The sequence below is a fragment of the Phyllobates terribilis genome, unplaced genomic scaffold (genome assembly GCF_046119375.1).
Source record: "Phyllobates terribilis strain yellow unplaced genomic scaffold, ASM4611937v1 Scaffold_4__5_contigs__length_816908805, whole genome shotgun sequence".
NCBI lineage: Eukaryota > Metazoa > Chordata > Amphibia > Anura > Dendrobatidae > Phyllobates > Phyllobates terribilis.
Genome location: NW_027362764.1, coordinates 351,969,948 through 351,993,530, shown reverse-complemented (window position 1 = coordinate 351,993,530; position 23,583 = coordinate 351,969,948). Strand labels below are relative to the sequence as shown.

At 47.1% G+C, this 23,583-nt stretch overlaps 1 protein-coding gene across 2 annotated transcripts in view; it reads right to left on the bottom strand.

Moving 5' to 3' along the window:
* Positions 1-23,583, bottom strand: part of SLC6A19 (solute carrier family 6 member 19) — a 291,943-nt gene that overhangs the window by 143,971 nt on the left and 124,389 nt on the right. For both annotated transcript variants that reach the window (XM_073678408.1, XM_073678407.1), the window contains exon 3: positions 12,772-12,909. In XM_073678408.1, coding sequence (XP_073534509.1) covers positions 12,772-12,909 — 138 coding nt within the window. The remainder of the gene's footprint in view (positions 1-12,771; positions 12,910-23,583) is intronic.

Genomic DNA, 23,583 nt, shown 5'->3' with positions numbered 1-23,583 from the left:
CCACCCCGCTGTACACTCAAACTGCGTATTAACATTAATTTTCATCATTACTGAGAAAAAATCCAGTTATGATTTTGGTGCACGAACAGTTATCGAACATAACCTCGAACAGCCGAATTTTTCTCAAATTGTTCGTGTTCGCCGAACGGCTCGAACACCGCCCAAAACAGCTCGAATTTGAGATTGGCGAACAGTTCGAGTAGAACAACGCTCATCTCTAATTAGCACTGCCCCCAGTACCAGTAGCGAAGCCATCCCCAATTTCGTTCTCAGGAATTTTATTTTATTTGGTAGATTGAGTGGCTGCCGAAATACATTTTCTCACAAAGGATCTGAAGATAGAGTGGCAGTAGGTTTCTCCAGCCTGTTAGATATTAGAGGGTGAACGGCAGCTCATTGGATCAGTGGTTAGCACTGAAGCCTTGCAGTGCTGGGATCCTGGGTTCAAATCCCAGCAAGGACAACATCTGCAAGGACTTTGTATGTTCTCCCCGTGTTAGCATGTGTTTCCTCCTCAGTAAAAATAGAGTGTCTGGGAACCTTCCCACACACTTTTCACACTTTTCTTAGCAAGGACTGCTACTCGGCAGGGTTGAACGATCCCACCAGAGAATCCTCTGGTGTGCCTTGGCTTCTACCTCAGGAGAGTTCATGATAGCGCTAACTTTGCAGCTGCTATGGGGCTCTTGAGCGGGTGAGAAAGGTTATCCCTCAGAATCAAATCCTCTGGTTGGCCCAATGTTTTTTAATCTGAAACAGCTTCTCGGTGGGAGTTGTATTTCACCACAGCCATAGTCTTTAGCTTGGTGAAAGGACTGGCATAGAGGGAAACCGTATCTACCCCAGCTATCATTTCTACGTCACCAGGTTCCGCCCATTGTCACACACGACCATGCCTGGCTGTATGTTCAGCGGTGAGAGCCACAGATCAGGCTGCTGTGTTACAGCTTTCAACAACTCTGCAGCGCTGGGTGGTTTGTCAATTAAGCATTAAGCATGTTATCTTCAGCACAGCCTGTTGCCACTTGGCCAAGGCAGTGCTGCAGTGCTGTCAGCTTGTGACTGATGTAGTCATTTCGGAGATGAAGGAGGAGGTGCATGAGCTGAATAATGTGATTACATTGAGGTTAAATTGGTGACGCTGTTTTTTATACTAAAGAAAGATCCTATTGTTTTGTTTTTTTTAAGTTATTTTTTAAGAGAAATGCATTCACCGGCAAATGTCATTTTAACATTTTACAACCTTATCTGGCAATGTGGTGTGTGACACATCATCAGACACATCCTGTTTTATTTATTATGGAGGGACTCTGAAAGTCATAAAACCTATTCAGATGGCCCTTACTATTCTTAAAAGGCCAGCAGTCGGCTCTCGCTATTGTTAGAGAACCATCAGCCGGCTAGGCTTTGTTGTTCCCATTATTAACAAGTGTGTCTCTTTTACTGTTATTGCGTATCCAGTGACTGCAAGGGCAACCAAAAATTTGGACGCAACCCAATAAATTTTTGAAGAGACATAGAGGAGGGTCTCAGTAAAAAAAATGTTCCCATTATAAAGGAGCGGGTGGTAATGCCCATGCTGTGAGTGCAAGGGCTGCCAAAATTTGGGAAAAACCCCACTAAGAATTTAAAGACACATAGAGCAGGGCCACAGTAACAAGTACGACATGTTCCGATTAGAAAGGAGAGGGTCTGCTATACAGTTATAGGGTATGCAGTGAGTCCAATGGCTGACCAATTTTAGGAAAAACCCCACTAAGAAATTAAAGACACATAGAGCAGGGCCACAGTAACGACAAATTCCCATTAGAAAGGAGAGGGTCTGCTATACAGTTATAGGGTATGCAGTGAGTCCAACGGCTGACCAATTTTTAGAGAAAACCCCACTAAGAATTTAAAGACACATAGAGTAGGGCCACAGTAACGACAAATTCCCATTAGTAAGGAGGGAGTCTCCCATAGTGTTGGCCTATGCAGTGAATTCAGGGGCTGCCAAAAATTTGGAGGCACTTCAATGACCCTTGGAAGAGACGTGGAGGAGGGACTCATAAAAAAATGTTCCTATTAGAAAGGATCTGGCCTCCTATACTTGTAATGCCCATGCACTAAGTGTATGGGCTGACAAACATTTACCCCTGCGGGGTATAAATGAACTTACTGTATAAAAAAATGTTTTCATGGGCATCATAAACACCCTTTAAAGAAAATTATGTGAGTGTTGCATTATGGACCATGGTCACTCTGGTGATATGGTGGCGGAGGATGAGGAGAAGGAGGAGGACAAGAGCAAATATCCAAAATCAGGAAGCGTATACCCATGTGTGACTGTGAAAAGGTGCATGGGAATACACCTCCCCAGAAAAGACACTGGATTTGAGTTTATGTTACGCTGCTGCCATTCGGTGGTGTTGAGAAGTCTGGCCCAATCCAGCCCTTGTTCATTTTAATAAGAGTCAGCCTGTCAGCATTTTCAGTTGACAGGCGGATGCGCTTATCAGTTATAATTCCACCAGCGGCACTGAAAACCCGCTCTGATAAAACGCTGGTGGCAGGGCAGGACTTCCAAGGCGTAGAGAGCCAGTTCATTCCACGTATACAGCTTGGATACCCAATAATTATAAGGCACAGCGGAATCACGGAGGAGGTTGGTACAGTCGGCAAGGTACTCCCTCAGCATCTTCCCAAACTTTGCACTCCTTGTGAGAGTACCCCGCGCCTCAGGGCCTGTGTGATGGGAGGGTCTGAGAAAACTCTCCCAGAACTTTGACAGTGTTCCTTTGCCTCTGCTGGATTGAAGTTGTGTCTCTCTCGCCTGTACTCCTTGGTTGTCCAACGAAGTGTGCCCTCTGCCACCAGCGTTTTCAGATGGGAATTTCTTTAATAGTTCCGCAACAAGGGCTTTCTGGTACAGCCCCATTTTTGTAGACCTGTCCGCCTCAGGAATAAGAGATAGAAAGTTCTCCTTGTAGCGTGGGTCTAGAAGTGTCACAAACCAGTAATGACTGTCAACCAAAATTTTGAGAATGCGAGGGTCATGGGAAAGGCAGTGTAACATAAAGTCAGCCATGCTTGCCAGACTACTAACAGGCAAGACTTCCGTGTCCTCACCAAGAGGATGACTGACCATGCTCTCCTCCTCCTCCTCTCTGTCCTCTGGCCATCCACGCTGAACAGACGGTATGACAGCTGTGCAGGTAGTACCGTCTATAGGGCATGAAACTAGCTGCTGTCCTTCCTACTCCTCCTCCTATTCCTCATTGTCACCCAATCCACGTTGGGATGAGATGAGGCTTGGCTGTGTGTAATCACCCTGTGTGGTTCCTTGCTCCATCTCATTGTGCTCCGCCTGCAATGCATCCTCTTTGATTGTGAGCAGAGAGCGTTTCAAAGGACAGAGAAGTGGGATGGTGACGCTAATTATGGCGTCATCGCCGCTCACCATCTTGGTGGAGTCCTCAAAGTTTTGGAGGATGGTACATATGTCTGACATCCATGTCCACTCCTGAGGTCTTATGTGTGGAGTCTGAACTGAATACCGACAGCTTTGTTGATGCTGGTAGTCAACAACTGCCCTCTTCTGCTCACAAATCCTTCCCAACATCTGCAGTGTAGAGTTCCAACGCGTAGGGACATCACACACCAGTCTGTGAGCCGGAACCTGCAAACGCTGCTGAAGCACAGCAAGGGCAGCGGAAGCTGTAGCTGACATTCTAAAATTGGGACACAGGCGGCGTACTTAAACAAGCAGATCCGGCAGCTCCGGGTAGGATTTGAGAAACCGCTGAACCACGAGGTTAAGCACATGGGCGAGGCATGGTACGTGTGTGAGCTCGCCTTGCCTCAGAGCCAGCCATTGTCACACAAGACCATGCCTGGCTGTAGGTTCAGCGGTGTGAGCCACAGATCTGCCTGCTCTTTTAGAGCTGTCCACAACTCTTCAGCATTGTGCAGTTTGTCACCTAAGCATATTAGCTTCAACACAGCCTGTTGCAGCTTGGCCGAGGCAGTGCTGCAGTGCTTCCAGCTTGTGACTGATGTGGTCATTTTGGAGATGGAGGCTGAAGAAGAGGAGGAGGCTGAGGAGGATGAGGTGCAGGAGCTGTAGACCATGGGGGCAACCCTGATTGACCTACAGCCCGCAATCCTTGGCGTCGGGAGGACGTGTTCCGTCCCAAGGTCCGACTGGGTCCCGGCTTCCACTATGTTAACCCAGTGTGCCGTCAGTGAGATGTACCGTCCCTGCCAACGAGCACTTGTCCACGTGTCCATGGTTAGGTGGACTTTACTGGTAACTGCGTTGTTGAGAGCACGGCTAATGTTTTGGGACACGTGCTTGTGTAATGCGGGGATGGCACACCGGGAGAAATAGTGGCGGCTGGGGACCGCTTCCGTCTCCATGAGCCTAAAAGGCAACATTTTAAGCGCAAGCAGTCGTGAAATGTGAAAATTTAGTAGTGTGGCCTGTGGGGCGTTGGCTGCATATTTGCGCTTGCGTTCCAAGGACTTGGGTATTGACAACTGAATGCTGCGCTGTGATAAGGACATGGACGTGCTTCCTGATGCTGCTACTTGAGAGTGTGCAACCTACAGGTGCAGGGCTGGAAGCGTCTTCGCATGCACCATGGACAGGGAATTGGCTTGCATGCACAACAGCGGAAGAAGCAATGGTGCCACCCGCAGACACTGTTACTGGACCCTGGGGTTCGGCCCACAAAGTCGGGTGTTTTCTTGCCATGTGCCTGATTATGCTAGTGGTGGTCAGGCTGGTCATTTTGTCACCCCTGCTGATGCTGGCCTGGCAGGTGGTGCAAATTGCCTTTTTGGGATTATCGGCAGAGTCTTTAAAAAACAACCAGACTCGGCAAGACCTAACAGTTGTACTGGCAACTTCATTCTTGTTGGTGTTACGGAGAACGCTTGCCTGCCTTCTGTCTGCTTCTTCCTGCCTGTTGGGGTGCTCTGCCTCCCTCCCCATGTGTGCTGCTGTCCTCGCTCTGCATGTCCTTCTGCCAGGTTGGGTCAGTTAGTATATCATCCACCACCTCGTCTTCCACTTCCTCACCCTAGTCCTCCTCCGGACTTTCTGGCAATTGTGTCCCATCATCATCCACCTCTTGTGACACTTTTCCACCATCGCCTTCGTGTGACCTTGGCTGCTCAAATATTTGGGCATCGCTACACGCAATCTCCTCTTGCCCCGCTTCAAGTGGACCGGGCAAGAGGCCCGAATCTACAAATGGAAAAGTGAACAGCTCTTCAGAGTGTCCAAGTGTGGGATCAGTTGTCTCTGGGTACTCGGCATGGTGGGAGGAGGAGGATCAGGGTGAGGAATTTTACGGTCCAGACTCACGGGTACTGAGACTTGACCGTGTGGAAGACAGGGTGGTGGTGGTGGCTAAGTGACTGGAAGCATTATCCGCTATCCAACCAACATCCTTGACACTGCTCTGGGTTCAATAGTGGTTTGCTGCGGTCCCCTAGAAATTGGGACAGGAAGGTCAGGCGAGAAGATGTGGGTGTTTGTTGTGGCACAATTTCGGCTTGCCCACGGCCTTGTCCTTGGCCTCTGCATGCACCATTAGCATCACGTCCAGTTCCCCGTCCATTGCCACGTGCCTTGCCCATTTTAAATAGAGGACAGTATCTTCCACGCTCACTACAAATGACTGAGTTTGGAGCGAACTTATATGTGATCCGTGTGATGGAGAAAACAGAGTTTTAAATACCTGGCCTGTAGGTATGTAGTTTGAACAGCAAACTGCGGTGAATTGCTTCAATTACACACTAAAGGAAATTTTTAATGGAGGCCAGAAATGGCAGTATTTTCTGACAACGTATATGTGATCCGTTTGACAGAGAAAACATAGTTTTAAATAGCTGGATTTTTAGTGCTCTAATATGGAAAGGACCTGGCTGTATTCTGCAGTGCCAACAAGCAAATGGCACAGAAAAAATGGTGTTCTCTGGATTGCTTTTTAAGCAAATAATGAGGATTAAGATCCAAAGAAAAGTATTCCTGGCCCCTGAGGCATGGGCCTTTGTATAGAAATATCTAACAGCAGCAGAAGGCAGAATTGTAATGGAGCTATATGCACTGCAGTCTGCTATATACACTGCCTGCCTATACACCCTGCCTGCCTGATATCTCTGCAGATTGATTAGTTCTCAGAAGGACTGTTTGTTAAGATGGATATGTGTAATGTACGGTTTTTCTCCCTACACTACCTAATACACAATCAAATCTGTCCCAGATCTCCCTACACTGTCTTATCCGGAGTGACTGCGACGAGCATGGCGGCGCCGGGTCTGATATAGACCTGATGACGCTGTGCGGCCAGCCAATCACTGTAATTCCCACAACCAACTTGGCTACAGCATTACAGTGCATGGCAGGCAATCCCTGCATGTTCATTGGCTCTCTAAAGAGCCCAAAACATGGAGGAGGGGACCCGAGATAACGCCCGAGCAACCCGGACATACTCGGTGAGTGCCGAGCATCTCGAGCAGTAAGATGCTCGGGCGAGCACCGAGCAGTAGCGAGTATGCTCGCTTATCACTAATGATCATGTAACATCCCTGGCGGCGTGCTTGCATGGCTTACCACCTCCCACCATGCAGGACCGCACTCTTACCTATCAGGCCAGGCTGCACACTTTGCTCCAGTACCTGCTGTTTGTATGTCTCTTGTCTTCTGGCTTAGGGCGGCGGCGCTGTTGCTTCCTGATTCTTAAAGCTGCAGTGTGCGCAGTCCTAATGCATCCCCAGCCTATTGCTGTGAGTCACTGGATACTTAAACCCCCTCCACCCAGTAGCAGGTTCCTGAGCAACACTTGCATTCAGTGTGTTCTGTGCAACTGAGTTGCCAGGTCCTGTCCTGTATCTTGTCTGTTCCGCCACCCTGGGGGCTGTATACCCAGGCCTGTTGCCTGTATCTGTGACTTTTAGTCTGTTTCCGCCACCCTGGGGGCTGAGTTCCCAGGCTCGTTCCTGTATCTTGTTCCTGGTTCAGTTCCTGTCTGAACAGTGTCCTAGCCCATTAACTGTTTGTCTCTATGTCCAAACCTTCCCTTTTCCTGCAGTGTCTGAACCTGCACCTAACTCCAACTCGTTGTCTCTGTACTTCTCTTTGTGAGTTTTGTGTCCACTCGCTACTTCATTGTATGTACCTTGTGTGTATCTTGTTCTGCTTGTCCCGTTTCCCTGCCTCCGTATCTACCTCCTGTGTTCTAACTATCTTCCTGTATTTTCCAGTCTGTTCCATGTGAACAGAGTCCTGTCCTGTCTGCCTGCACCTTCTGTTCCGCTCTGCGCTGCTTGTTCACCGCACCTGCGGTTCCGCTCTGCTCTGCTTGTTCACCGCACCTGCGGTCCCGCTCTGCTCTGCTTGTTTACCGCACCTGCGGTTCCGTTCTGCTCTGCTTGTTCACCACACCTGCAGTTCCGCTCTGCTCTGCTTGTTCACCGCACCTGCGGTTCCGCTGTGACGCTCTCAGCCTTCCCTGGGAAATGAGGTTACTAGGATCGGTGTAGGGGTAGCGGGGGAGGCAGTCGTGGCCTGGACCCGTTCCGTGCCCAGGGCTGTCACATAAAAATATTGGGCTTTCAAGTAAGAGTGGTATTTTCCGACTACGCCACCTACGGATTCCGATGATGGACACCAGCGCTGCTTCAGTCCACTGAGGCCGGTGTTACAGGCAGCTTAGATGGGATGGCTCCCCGCAGGCGGAGCAGGCCTCAGGGCAGTGTGAGGAAAGAATGGTGGGTGCAGTGCCGCGCAGGAAATAACAGGCTGAAGCGGGGTGTGAAGTCATCCAGGGTTTTTACTCACATTAGGATGAACTTTAGCTGCAAAGCTTCCCTCTGCTCCTCATGGCGTGCTGCGGCCACCAGGAAGGGGGTCCAGCACTTTCCAGGTAGATCAGGAGCACCTGTCGAGACCCCTCTGGTGTGTGTTCCTCTCCTTGGTGAGTTCTCCCCACTAAGTCTTCTACTGACTGCTTGTGTGGTTAGAGCAAGGTGTAAGGCCGGGTCCCACTGGATAAACGCAGGTAGAGAGGTACAGGTGGCGTAAGCCGCTCCGTCCGTATCCCTCCTGGGATCCACTAAGCCTCCGGGCTTTTCTGACTGAGACGTGAAGTAACAAAGTCAGGTATCGGGGGCCGGTCACCCCTCTTGTAGCAGGAATCTCTCTGACTAGGCCAGAATAAAGAATACAGGTGGCGTAGGCCGCTCCATCCGCATCCCCCTGGGATCCTTTTGCCTGTGGAGCCTATCTCCTCCGCTCCCCTCCAGGCCTTAGGTCAGGACCTTGACTGGGTAGGGACAGTGGTTAACTCTGACCCGCTCCTCGTCTCAAGGCCAGAGAATGAGGACCGTGTATCTTTAGTCTGTTGCAGACTTTTGCTGAACTCTGGCGGGTGTCCGCAATCAGAGAGGAAGACCACAATCACTGACGAAGATCACAATCAAAGGACCTTGAACCTAAGATGGCCATAGATTAAATATGAAAGAATAAGTGTTCCCTAAAAGTGTGTCCTCCACCCTCACCCACTAACATGGTTCCCCCTATCTTTGGTTCCCCCCATCTCCTCTATCCCGGGCCGGGGCAGCACCCTGGTGCATTTAGGCCCCCCTACAGGACAGTAATGGTGTAGTGTTGAATGGTGAAGTGGTGTCCTGAGAGATGCTCCATTCTTACCTGGAAGAGGAGATACCACACTTTGACTGAGGTGTAGTACCCCTGTGGCGACTGAACCCTCAGGGGCGCCACACCGCTCTGCTCTGCTTGTTCACTGCACCTGCGGTTCTGCTCTGCTCTGCTTGTTCACCGCACCTGCAGTTCCGCTCTGCTCTGCTTGTTCACCGCAACTGCGGTTTTGCTCCGCTCTGCTTGTTCACCACACCTGCGGTTTTGCTCCGCTCTGCTTGTTAACCGCACCTGGGGTTTCGCTTTGCTCTGTTTGTTCACCGCATCGGCGGTTCTACTCTGCTTTTTTACCCCACCGGCGGTTTCGCGCTGCTCTGCTTGTTCAGTTCATCTGCGGTTTTGCTCTGCTCTGCTGTCCACCGCACCTGCGGCTCCGTTCCTGTTTCCCAGTCTGTACTGGTCCCTATCCTGCCTGCGTTCCTACCTGCCAGTACCCGCCAATCTGCATGCCAGCCGTGCCTGCCAGTGCCCACCTGTCTGCATGCCAGCCGTGCCTGCCAGTGCTCACCTGTCTGCATACCAGCCGTGCCTGTCAATACCCACCTGTCTTCATACCAGCCGTGCCTGCCAGTACCCACCTGTCTGTATGCCAGCCTAACCTGCCTGTTCCTGCATTGCCCGGTGTGGGTCAACAGCTGTGACCGGGCTCTGACCTGGAGTAGCACCTGGTCCATCTGCTCGGTTCCTCCCTGGTTCACGGAGTCGACTGAGCCGCCGTGTGACCTTGGCCGGACCGAGTTGATACTTAGTTACGCCCCTCCATGCACTCCTCGGTTCATGGTCCAGTGGGATCACTAACCACTCTCACGCCAGTTAGTCCGGGCATGTGCGTAACAGATCACTTCATCTGCTATTGAACTCCCCCATTATGCCAAAATATGGGGGGTCCCAGACATGGCCACACAATGCACTAACTGTCCCTATGGTGCTACTCTTTTCCTTGACATGCAAAATACGTGTGAACACCTGCCAGACACTGTGAAGCATATTATGTGACCAGATGGTTGAGGGCTGCATAGAAGGATATGTGAGCCACATGTGGTTCCTAGGCCACAGATTGAGCTTAATAGAATAGCTATAATCTGCTTAACATACGGCAGACAATTTTCCTCAGTATTAACATATAACAGCCACGAGTTATCTCTTAAAATATAACCTTTAATAAATCTCTAAAAAGAGGGTATATAGTAAATACCTCCAAAATTCGATACCAGTCCTTAATTACATCCTTTTTATATCCAAATTGACAAATACTACCTCTAAAAATATCAAAACAAGAGGCAGAGGATGCCAAGTAATAGCAAAAATAGTTCTAAAACATGTAATGCCTAGACCGCCCTATTAGAATGCAAACATATGACCTACAAGAAAGGCCAATAATTTCCAACGAATCCTGGTCAGTAAATGAAAAAACATACAGTGTTATCAAATATTAGTGACATGTGTGGATCTCACCCATTTTTTGTGCATGTGGGCATCGTTCGGGTTTCTTGATCCCCTTCAGTCGATTGGTTCCTCAGGAGAAAATCTACCCTGTCGTGCCCCTGGTGTTAGCTCCCGTCCTTGTACATTTTTTAACTCACTTGGCACTTTAAGGCACAGAGTCACTTTTTTGCTCTTCTGTATGGCCGATGCCCCCCCAAAAATGCAAAATACACTCCCCTGATGAATCCTCGATAAGGAGGAAGAAACGCGTCGGGAGGTGTCTTTTTTGTGGGTGACATTGTTAGGACATATTTGGGTACTGCCCTTGTTAGGGCGGGAGCTAACACCAGGGGCACGACAGGGTAGATTTTCTCCTGAGGAACCAATCGACTGAAGGGGATGAAGAAACCCGAACGATGCCCACATGCACAAAAAATGGGTGAGATCCACACATGTCACTAATATTTGATAACACTGTATGTTTTTTCATTTGCTGACCAGGATTGGTTGGAAATTATTGGCCTTTTTTGTAGGTCATATGTTTGCATTCTAATAGGGCGGTCTAGGCATGACATGTTTTAGAACTATTTTTGCTATTGCTTGGCATCCTCTGCCTCTTGTTTTGATATTTTAGAGGTAGTATTTGTCAATTTGGATACAAACAGGATGTAATTAAGGACTGATATCAAATTTTGGAGGTATTTACTATATACTCTCTTTTTAGAGATTTATTAAAGGTTATATTTTAAGAGATACCTCGTGGCTGTTATACACAGATTGAGCTTACAATCAATCACTTTACTATATACATCTATACCACAGAATTGCTGTATATAGTAAAAATCATAGAATCATAGAATGTTACAGTTGGAAGGGATGTCCAGGGTTATCGTGTCCAACCCCCTGCTTAATGCAGGATTCACTAAACCATCTCAGACAGATGTCTGTCCAGCCTCTGTTTGAAGGAAAAATCGCAATCACCAATAAACTCCAGCCATGGGTTGGCATGTAAAGGAATATCATCATTACAAGTATGGGGGTCTTCAGTCAACCCTGGCTGTCATGGCAACCCATCAGCACTCCACAATTGCATCATGATTTGGGGGGCTGATGAGTAGTTAGAACAGCACACCTTTGGGCAGCACTCTGTAAATGATGCTCTCTGACATTTATAGATTTATAGTGGCATTTAACAGGTTAACAACTGTGAGGGCAGAGCTCAGGAAGATGATGGCTGAATAACAGGCTGGATTAAAGTATGTCATATGTTGGGAAAGGGTTCAGTTATTTAAAGGGAATCTGTCGCCAGGATTTGCCATATAATCTGAAAGCAGCATAATATGTGACCCTGATTACAGCGATGTGTCACTTACTGAGCTGCTTGCTGTAGTTTTGATAAAATCACTGTTTTATCAGCAGGAGATTATTACTAGAAGATGAGTAAACTTGCTGCCATGCAGTCCCACATATTGTGAATATCATAACACTTCCCCACCACTGATTGTCAGCTTTATGCCTATGTACAGTATACACAGAAAGCTGCCAATTAGCGGTAGGGTTATGCAGAGCTAAACATTTAAAGAACTAGTAGATTTATAGGAGTGAAAACATTGATTTTATCAAATCTACAGCTAACAGCCCAGTAAGTGATACATCGCTGGAATCAGAGTCTCTGCCCCTACATGCACCTATATTATGCTGTTCTCTGATGGGCTAGCAAACACCTGGTGACAGATTCCCTTTAAGAATATCTAAACTTTCAATGTGTTTTTTTCACATTTGGCAGAATCTTTAATTGCCTGCACATCAATAGGGGTCCTAACACCCCTACCAATCACTCATTAGGACCTCCATCCCCCAGAGTGTGCAGATCAAGAGATTGGAATGCAAAGCTATGAATCCTATGCTTTCTATTGGATCCATCCCCCGCTCTGTGTGCTTGCTCATACAGGAACTGTGCCCTTCGGTCTCTTGAGCATTGTGCTGTCAGTGGGGGTCTTGGAACTCTGACCCCCACTGATCTGCAGGCAGTTAAAGTGCCTGTCAAATATGAAAAACCTTTGGTTTACGCTTCAAGTTTTCAACAGTGCATTATCACATAGCATAACATTTAAAAACATAGGTTTTGTTTGTATTATATCCCCATACAGCCATATACTGTTATCTTAGCATACAATTGTATGGTCTACAACACATACATACATTTATGTTAAAATATTCTTCACACGCACTACTCAAATCCATGTAAAAATGCATTCTTCTTTGGAAGGTTTTGTTATTGCGCCACCTCGTGGCTGTAATGGCTCCTTTATGAAGCTTTGAAAATGTGACTCCCATTTTCAATTAATATTGGCTACATAAATAGGAAATTATTTTTAATCTACTTTTGCATTATTTTTGTTTTCACACTAATGTGCTGAAAAGATACTACTAGTCTGCAATGTAAAATGTGCTTCCAAAGCTACCCCGAGCAGCTGAAGGAGTTGAACCAATCATATCTTTCAAACAACATACAGAAGTATACAATATATCCACAAAAGAAAAGAAGCATGTCTAATTTGCTTTTTTTTTTTTACTTCAGAGCTACTGAAGCTAATTAAATATATACAGTTTCTATGAAGTGCAAAAACATTCTTTACCTGTTCGATTTTCATTTAATGGACATTCACTCCATGGCAAAGGTTCTTGGAAAGAGTTAAAAAAGTACCACATGACCCATGCAATAATAGTGTTGTAATATAAGCCAACAAGGAACGAGACCAACATAGATGCCACACCTGTAAAGTAAATACATACTTTTTAACAAAACTAAAATTATGAACCACAATGACTGAAAAACATTATACCATTGGCTTAATATAAAGACAGGTAATACGCAAGGAATTATGACTGCCGCTGAATCAATCATGTCCTGGAATATGTTTTTTCTGACAGCACAGTGATGTGTTTAGTTACATCTCTTATTATACTCTATGAAGAGGTGAGGGGAGAGGAAGTGCAAGGAACAGAGAAAGATAAGAGGGAGAAGTAGAAAGTGTGTGCTGAGCTTTCTAATAAGTCGTTTACCTGACCCCAATGTTCGATTCACTGCTCTGTACTGCTGTTCAATGTACTGCACTCAGTGGCTACTGTCTGTGGGCTACCTAAGGTAGGAAGAGCAGGAATCCCTTTCTGTGTGCTGTACAATGTGTGGGAGACATCGTAGAATCTGGTCTCCACTCAGTAGCTCAGTGTCAATTGCAAATTAAGAGAAAGAGTGTGGAAAACTGGTGAAAATGCAAGATACAAGTAATTTAACAGTGTTATTTCTCATGTAATCATGTGGGACTGTTTAGTCCTAAAAATTATTTGAAGGTATTGTTACCCCATAAAGCGTTAAAACAGTACAACTTAAATGTGACAAACGGTAAGCAAATGCAGTTAACATATATGACATGCACCAGAGATATGTGAAAAAAGACATTTATACTAATTCTAATACCACATGAGGATGATAGTAGTCCAAAAGCCATGGAGAAGTGTTACACGCACGCCACTAGGTTCAGATAGGTCGAGACGGGTTTCATGAATTCTTTGGAATCCTGGGGGAACCGTTACTCAGGGCAACCATAGGCTGCTGCTTCTCTCAGGCACATGATAGATTCAGTTGCTGGCCAGACACATCTAACAAGAGTCTTTTTCAACAGTTTAACAGTGGAATTTAATCTGAAGCATGGCCAGTGCAATTCAGGGATATTACAGCAACAATCTTCATTACAGTACAGTCTCATAAAGCAGGCACAGTAATATCAGTCTCTTCAGTAACATAATTAAGCACAGATTAGATCTCTTGGCAGCACACTTCTATGCATAAACAGTAGAGATGAGCGTTGTTCTACTCGAACTGTTCGCCAATCTCAAATTCGAGCTGTTTTGGGCGGTGTTCGAGCCGTTCGGCGAACACGAACAATTTGAGAAAAATTCGGCTGTTCGAGGTTATGTTCGATAACTGTTCGTGCACCAAAATCATAACTGGATTTTTTCTCAGTAATGATGAAAATTAATGTTAATACGCAGTTTGAGTGTACAGCGGGGTGGGGGGAGGGGCAGGGGATGGATCTCTGCAGGAACAATGAAGATCTCCATTTTTTTTTCTCTTTCCCGCATTTACAGTGGGGAGGTGCAGTCTGACAGCCTATCAGCAGCGCACACACGGAGCGAAGTGCTTTTTTTCACACAAGCAAGGGCATGTGTCATTGGCAGTGTATGTCACATGTCCTTGCCCTATAAGACCAAGCCATTTTCCCCGTCGCCACCATTTTCTCACTGCTGCAGCTGCGTGTTAGACGGCACCGCTGTTGCTGTGTGCGCTATACCTTGTTAATTTCAAGCCAATTTTCGCACAAATATACAGATAGCTTGGGAGTAGGGAATAGTTGTGATTGCAGTCCTTTTAAGGACTAGGTTACAGCATTTCCTACGACTTTTATCAGGCAGGTCTGTGCTCTTAAATAGATAGGTTGTGGGAGTAAAGACTAATTGTAATTGGAGTCCTTTTCAGGACTAGGTTACATCAGTTCCTATCAGTTTTTGCCAGGCAGGTCTGTGCCAGTGCTGTGCAAGTTTTTTTCACAGCATTTGGCTGAATCTAGCAAAGCTAATCCTTTTTGGCCTATTGCAGAGTGTGTTAGTCAGTGGAGTAGCCTATCTGTGTTGCAAGATATACCACCTGTGTACAGAATACCAATTTTTTTACTGCACCTAGTGAAGTAAAATCTTTTGGGCATAGCATCATTCTATTAGTCCATCTATACTGACCTCCATCAGGTTGCAAACTGAATCTAATTTTTTTCTGCATCTAGCTCTGAAAAAATATTGGGCTTCTAGCTGTGTGTGGGTCTTGTTCTATTAATCCATCTATACTGACCTCCATCAGGTTGCAAACTGAATCTAATTTTTTTCTGCATCTAGCTCTGAAAAAATATTGGGCTTCTAGCTGTGTGTGGGTCTTGTTCTATTAATCCATCTATACTGACCTCCATCAGGTTGCAAACTGAATCTAATTTTTTTCTGCATCTAGCTCTGAAAAAATATTGGGCTTCTAGCTGTGTGTGGGTCTTGTTCTATTAATCCATCTATACTGACCTCCATCAGGTTGCAAACTGAATATATTTTTTTCTGCATCTACCTCTGAAAAAATATTGGGCTTCTAGCTGTGTGTGGGACTTGTTGTATTAGTCCATCTATACTGACCTCCATCAGGTTGCAAACTGAATATATTTTTTTCTGCATCTACCTCTGAAAAAATATTGGGCTTCTAGCTGTGTGTGGGTCTTGTTCTATTAATCCATCTATACTGACCTCCATCAGGTTGCAAACTGAATATAATTTTTTTCTGCATCTAGCTCTGAAAAAATATTGGGCTTCTAGCTGTGTGTGGGTCTTGTTCTATTAATCCATCTATACTGACCTCCATCAGGTTGCAAACTGAATATAATTTTTTTCTGCATCTAGCTCTGAAAAAATATTTGGCCTTCTAGCAGTGTGTGGGACTTGTTCTATTAGTCCACCTATACTGACCTCCATCAGGTTGCAAACTGAATATATTCTTTTCTGCATCTACCTCTGAAAAAATATTGGGCTTCTAGCTGTGTGTGGGACTTGTTGTATTAGTCCATCTATACTGACCTCCATCAGGTTGCAAACTGAATATATTTTTTTCTGCATCTACCTCTGAAAAAATATTGGGCTTCTAGCTGTGTGTGGGTCTTGTTCTATTAATCCATCTATACTGACCTCCATCAGGTTGCAAACTGAATATAATTTTTTTCTGCATCTAGCTCTGAAAAAATATTTGGCCTTCTAGCAGTGTGTGGGACTTGTTCTATTAGTCCACCTATACTGACCTCCATCAGGTTGCAAACTGAATATATTTTTTTCTGCATCTACCTCTGAAAAAATATTGGGCTTCTAGCTGTGTGTGGGACTTGTTGTATTAGTCCATCTATACTGACCTCCATCAGGTTGCAAACTGAATATATTTTTTTCTGCATCTACCTCTGAAAAAATATTGGGCTTTTAGCTGTGTGTGGGACTTGTTGTATTAGTCCATCTATACTGACCTCCATCAGGTTGCAAATTGAATATAATTTTTTTCTGCATCTAACCCAGCCAATAGTTTTGGCCTAATACCACAGTTTGGCCACTCAGCTCTGCTCGGTTACCATCCATTGTTTTTTTGTGCAAACAACTCCAGAGTTGTGAATTAGTTAACCACCAAAATGAGTGGAAAAAGGCCTGCTGCTGGTGGAAAGGGGAATAGGCGTGTTGGGAAGGGGAAAAAAGGTTGTGTCCGTGGGGTAGGTGTTAAAGCAACAGTAACATCTGCAGAAGAAAGACCATCTTCCAGCCAAACTAAAATGTCTACTTCTTTTAGCGGACAATGTGATAAGATCCCTTTCTTACGGCCACGCCAATCGCTACAAATTCCAGATGAGGCACAAAAACAGCAGGTGCTTCAACGGATATCAAGTGCTCCTTTAAGTGGGCTCTCCTCCACATCAACTTCAACATCACAAATACTCCAGTCCTCAAAGGTGTCACCCAAATCGCACTTGCTTCCTCACAGCTCCCAAATCTCCAGCTGCCCGTCTGAGTATGAGGTAGAACAGATGGTTGAGTCTGCAGAGCTGTTTACTCATACTATAGCCTGGGAATCAGAGGTCGACTCCAGCGCTTCTGTGAATCCAGACGAGGAAATGATCTGCACTGATGCCCAGAATCTTTATGAGTCGGATCCAGGACCAGACGCAGAAGGTTCTGACCATAATGTAGACCCTCATTCCCAAACTGTAACTCCTGTTGGTGGAGACAATGAGGAAGATGATGATAAGACTCAAATACCTGATTGGAGCGACAACTTTAGTTTTTTGTCAGGGCAGGAACAGGTTGGCTCTGAGGACGACGGGTGTGATAACACACAGGGTGATGATTATGAGGTTGGAGATCCCACTTACTGTCAACCCACAGTCAGCCAAGAGATGAGGTCAGCAGAGGAGGTGGAGGAAGATGCTAGTGACGACGAGGTCAGGTTGCACCTTCCTGGACAGAGACGTAGTACTGGAAGCACGTCAACAACTGCATCCTCAAACACAACTCTGCCTCTCACCACAAGTCGTGGTGGCTCTTCAGGTCGCATGGGTGCTAAGCCTTGCATAGCCTGGGCATTTTTTCAGATCGATAAAGATGACCCAACTCGTGTTATCTGTAACATTTGTCAGCAAAAGCTAAGTAGAGGCCAAAAAATACATAGTTTGAGTACTTCATGCATGAACCAAGCACATGGACATGAAGCATAAGTTGCAGTGGGAAGCTCAGTGTGCTACAATGCGGCCTAGCCGGCCGGGCCAACCACCGTCTGCCATATATTGTGCATCCGCGGCCTCTTCATCCTCTGTGACTGGGGGGACAGCAGTCACACCTGTTTTGGGGCGCAGACCTGCCACCTCTTTACCCGCAACAGCCAGCGTAATTGGCAGGTCATCATTTTCTTTGGAGATGGGAACACCAGCTGGTGTTGAGCGCTGTCCGACATCGATAGCACCACCTTTGGATCAAGGCAACCTAACATGTCCGCCTGCATCTTCCTCACAGACCGGCAGTTTGCCGGGGACACCCTTGTCAACCCCGTCTAAGCACAATAGCCAGCCCTCGGTCCCTCAGATGTGGACAAGTAAAAGACCATTTCCTCCTAGCCATGAGAAAGCTAAGAGGTTGAATTTCACCATCTGCAAGCTCTTGGCTACAGAAATGCTGCCTTTCCGCCTGGTGGACACAGAGGATTTTCGAGACCTTATGTCCGTCGCAGTGCCCCAGTACCAGATGCCCAGTCGGCACTACTTCTCAAAGAAAGGTGTGCCTGCGCTCCACCAGCATGTCGCACACAACATCACCGCTTCTTTGAGAAACTCTGTGTGTGACAGGGTGCATTTCACCACAGACACTTGGACGAGTAAGCATGGACAGGGGCGTTACATGTCGCTGACTGGGCACTGGGTAACTATGGTGACAGCAGGACAAGGGGCTGCTGTCCAAGTCTTGCCGTCCCCACGAGTTGTGCGTCAATCCTCTTTATGTCAAAGTTCCTCCACTGCTTCTGCCTCCTCAACCTCCTCTCGGTCTTCCACCTGCACCCAAAGCCTGTCTGGTCATGCCACAAGCTTTCTAACTGCGCAGAAGGGATCCTGCACACCTCCTTACTATGCTGGCAGTAGGGCTCAACGTCATCAGGCGGTTTTTACATTGAAATGTCTGGGAAATGTGAGTCACACAGCTGAGGAGTTGTGGTCAGCTCTGGAGAACCAATTTCATGAATGGTTGTCTCCACTGGACCTGAAACCAGGGAAGGCCGTGTGCGACAATGCTGCAAACCTGGGTGCGGCCCTTCGCCGGGGCAATGTCACACACGTGCCTTGTATGGCTCACGTGTTGAACCTGGTTGTCCAGCAATTTTTAGCCCACTATCCCAGACTAGATGGCCTTCTGCAGAGGGCACGGTCGCTGTGTGCTCACTTCCGCCGTTCGCATCCCGCAGCTCAGCGACTTACATCTCTACAGAAGTCGTTGGGCCTGCCACTTCACCGGCTAAAATGCGATGTGCCTACCCGGTGGAATTCAACTCTGCACATGTTGCAGCGACTGTGGCAGCACCGACAAGCCCTGGTGCAATACGTTCTGACGTATAGCCTGGGCCAACGAGATTCAGAGGTGGGGCAAATCACGCTGGAGGAGTGGTCTCAGATCAGGGACCTATGCACCCTTCTGCACAGTTTTGAAATGGCGACGAAGATGTTTAGTGCTGACGATGCCATTATCAGCATGACTATTCCGGTGATTTACATGCTGGAGCACATATTAAACAGAATTCGGAGTCAGGTGGTGGCACAAGAGGAGGTGGAGGAAGTAGAGGAGGAGGAGTTGTATGCGGAAGGGCTAACATCTGCAAGGTCCAGACGGTCGGCAGCACCAAGGCGGCAGGCATGTGAGGGTGGGGGAGATGGTTTTACCAGGGCGCATGGTAGCAGCCAAACTAGTGAGGAAGGTGCAGGAGCCCAGGAAGAAGTGGAGGACGAACTGATGGAAGACTCATCAGATGAGGGAGACCTTGATCACATTTCTGTTGTGCGAGGTTGGGGGGAGAGGACAGAGGAAGGAAGCATGATTGTTACCTCGCCACCAACACAACAGGGACTTGGTGCTCCTGGATGCGCAACACACATGAGTGCCTTCTTGCTGCACTACCTGCAACATCACCCTCGAATTGTGAGAATTAGAAATAATCCTGACTACTGGGTTGCCACACTGTTAGATCCCCGGTACAAAAGTAAATTTGCAGAAATTATTCCTGCCATAGAAAGGGATGCACGCATGCAGGAGTATCAGCAGAGACTGTTGCAGAATCTTACATGTGCTTTTCCACAAAATACCAGTGGTGCACGTAGTGAATCTCACAGTTCCAACTTGCCAACCGTGGGACCGTCAAGTGTTCAGCACTCAAACCGTAACAGAACCACAGTATCTGCTGGTAACATCAATTTTGCGGAATCATTTCACCACTTTTTTAGCCCATCCTTTGCAAGGCCACAGGAGACAAGAAGTCTGACACATAGTCAACGCCTAGAGACGATGGTACAGGAGTATCTCCAAGTAAACATTGAAGCCACGACTGTGTCACTGGACCCTTGCTCTTTTTGGGCTTCCAATCTGGATAAATGGCCGGAGCTAGCCACTTACGCCTTGGAGATCTTGTCATGCCCCTCAGCCAGCGTTCTGTCTGAACGTGTGTTCAGCGCTGCTGGTGGTGTGCTGACAGATAAGCGCACGCGGCTCTCCACTGATAATGTAGACAGACTCACGTTCATAAAGATGAACAAATCATGGATCCGAAACGACTTTTCTACCCCTGTGTCATCCTGGGGAGAGTAAAAGCTTGATGATTGGTTAAAATCACCCTACCAACCATTTTAAGCTTTCAAATTACTAATCATGTTTATCTGTATCTTGACTGGAAAATAATTTGGGCTTTGTAGCAGTGTGCAGCACTGATCCTATTAGGCCATCTATACTAAAGCTTCACCAGATTTAAAATTTAAAATAATTTTTAGCTGCATCTAGCCCGGAAAATAATTTTGGGGCTCCGAGATGCGCAAGACACATAAGTGCCTTCTTGCTGCACTACCTGCAGCATGACCCTCATATTGTCAGAATTCGAAGTAATCATGACTACTGGGTTGCCACACTCTTAGATCCCCCAAACTTTTCGATCAACCTTTTCATTTTAATAAAGACCAAAAAAATGGTCATTTTTGAAATTATAAGCATTAGCAGGTTGTTAGAAACTGAAATCAAACAGTTTTCAACTCAAAACTTTATTCTAGGTGATGTTACATTTTCACATAGGACCCCTTGTTCGAAAGGAGCTTCTGAACTCTCTCGTCCATTGAATTTGTCAGGTTTTGGATGGTTTCTGCTTCAATTGTTTTGCATGAGGACAGAATACCCTCCCAGAGCTGTTGCTTAGATGTGAACTGCCTCCCGCCATCATAGACACTCCTTTTAATGATGCTCCAAAGGTTCTGAATGGGGTAGAGGTCAGGGGAGCATGGGGGTCACACCATAAGTTTGTCCCCTTTTATGCCCATATCAGCCAGAGATGCAGATGTTTTATGTGCAGCATGAGATGGTGCATTATCATGCAGAAAAATGATCTTGCTGTGAAATACACGGTTCTTCTTCTTGAACCATGGCAGGAAGTGCTGTTTGAGAAAATCCACATACATTATGGAGTTCATCTTTAGCGCCTTCATGGATCCTAAAGGGGCCGACAATCTCTCTCCCCATGATTCCAGCCCAAAACATTACTCCACCTCCTCCTTGTTGGCGCTGTAGCCGTGTTTGCGTGGGGTGTCCATCAACCAGCCATCCTCCACTCCATCCATCTGGACCATCGAGCGCTGCACGGCACTCATCCGTGAACAAAACTGTTTTGAAATCAGTCTTCATGTAATGTTTGGCCCACTGGAGCCGTTTCTGCTTGTGTGAAGTGGATAGAGGAGGTCGACAGGATGGCGTATGCACAGCTGCAAACCTCTGAAGGACCCTGCATCTTGTTGTTCGGGGGACGTTGGAGGCACAAGCAGCTTCAAAAACTTGTCTGCTGCTATGACAAGGCTTTTTGGCCGCTGCTCTTTCAACCTGACGTAATTGCCTGTAGGAAAGAGTCCTCAATTTGCCCTTATCAGCACGCACACGTGTGTACTGTGAATCAGCTACATACTTCTTGATTGCCAAGACACTTCATCCTGATCATCGCACAATGTTGATTGTAGTCATGCCTTGACCTAAACACTCCACAATTTGTTGCTTCTCAGCAGCCGACACATCCTTTTTCTTTCCCATTTTGGCAGAAAATGTAGGCTGCTTAATAATGTGAGAGAGCCTTCTTAAGTAGTCTTGCCTTTCATTGGACACACCTGCCAAACTAATTAGCACACGAGTCTGCAATTGCTTACAGTGATATAAAGAGCCCTGACACACATCACCATCAATGAGTTTAACTGACAAACAAACAAATTCTTCCCTTATCACTCCTAAACACTTTTAGTATAATAATTTGGAACGCAGTGTACATGTGCTTTTCCACAAAACACCAGTGGTTCACGTAGTGAATCTTACAGTTCTAACTTGCCAACCGTGGTCTGTATGGAGTTGTTCAATAAAGGGCCCAAAATTAAGATAACATAGATGGGAGAGGTCTCTATGAATAGGAATTCCTAAGTATTTGATACCCTGTGAGGGACAGGCAAAGGGAAAGTTGGACTGGATGGAATCCTATATGGATTTGGGGAGGGAGACATCGAGGGCCTCAGACTTCGCTGCATTGATTTTAAAATTTGACCATGTAACAAAGTGATCTATTTCAGCCATAACAGCAGGGATGGATATATGTGATTGAGTGATATATACTAGGACATCATCAGCAAATAGAGAGCACTTGTACTCGGTGCCTCCCACCTCAATCCACCTAATATTGGGGTTATGGCGAATTGATGAGAGCAGGTGCTCCGTCACTAGGATGTATAAGAGAGGGGACAGAGAACATCCCTGCCTACTCCCATTGGTGATTGTGAAAGGTGATGAAAATGTTCTGACGCGCCCCCTGGGCCTTGGGACACCCGGAGCCGGACCCTTTTTGGTGGATGCTGGTGGTTGTAGTCTCCGTGGCGGCAACTCGGTTCCGTGGTTCAGGGCGGTCAAACCAGTGGCGGAACTATTTATGTGGTTTTGATGTTTAAATGTCCGACTACACCACCCGTGGATTGCGGTCAGAGTGAACCGCCGCTCCAGGGCAGACCGCTGAGGCTGGTGTTGTGGGTGCAGCAGAGTGTAGCATAACTCCCCACGGGAGGAGTATAGCCTCAGGGCAGTGTATGCGGAGGATGGGGGTGATGGTGCAGGGCAGCAGCAGTAACGACACAGAGTCAGTGATGCAGTCCAGGGCCTTTACTCACAGTTCTTATTATCCAGACCACGTCTGCAGGTAACGGCTGCCCACGTCGTACTGTGCTCACCAGGTGAGGGGCTCAGACAACTCCCAGATAACTTTGGAGCACTTCACAGGACCCCCTTTGTGTGTCCTTTGTCTGGCCTTTCTTACCAACACTTCTGTCCGGCTGCCTCGGGCCTCCTCTTGGTAAACTTGGCACCAGTTTCCCTGACCCTATGTGGTGCCTTCCTAGCGGGTGTAGAGAGGGGCTGCGCCACATAAAATGTCAGAGCCTCCGGTTTCTAGCTGAGGGTCGTTTCCTGCCTCCACTAGTTCGGGGACCGGTCTCCCCCTTTGGCCTGACCCCTCCACGCAGGTGGATTCGGGCGTGCGGTGGCGACTCGCCCGTCCGCACCCCTGGGATCCCTTCATTCCTCGTTCCTGGAGCCTTCTCCGCTCCTCTTCCTTCCTTCTCCCTCTTCCAGGCCTGGGCCTCTGTTACTAGGCCCGCCTCCGGAGCAGAGCTCATGCAGAGCCCCTGCTCCCTGCCACTTCTGCTCAGACTTCTCTGCACTGAACTAAGATGGTGCCCACCTTTTATACTCCCTTCTCAATGCACCCAGGAACTGCTTCCTCCCTGCTCCTGCACTACAGGGTTCCCCTTCCTCAGTGTTCCCTCCCCCCACTCCAGCCAGGGACAGGGACTGTCGTGCCCATCTCAGGGGCATATTGGTCGCCCTGCCCCACGGCAATGTGGTGTAATGCATGCAGGTGTCGGGTCCTGATCCACACTCCATCCTTACCTGAGAGTGAGATATCACACCTCTGGGTGAGGTGCAATACGTCTGTAGCAACCGAGCCCTCAGGGTGCTACAGTTCCATTTATCTTCAGCCTAGGTGACGTATTGCGATACAGGGCCGTGATTTT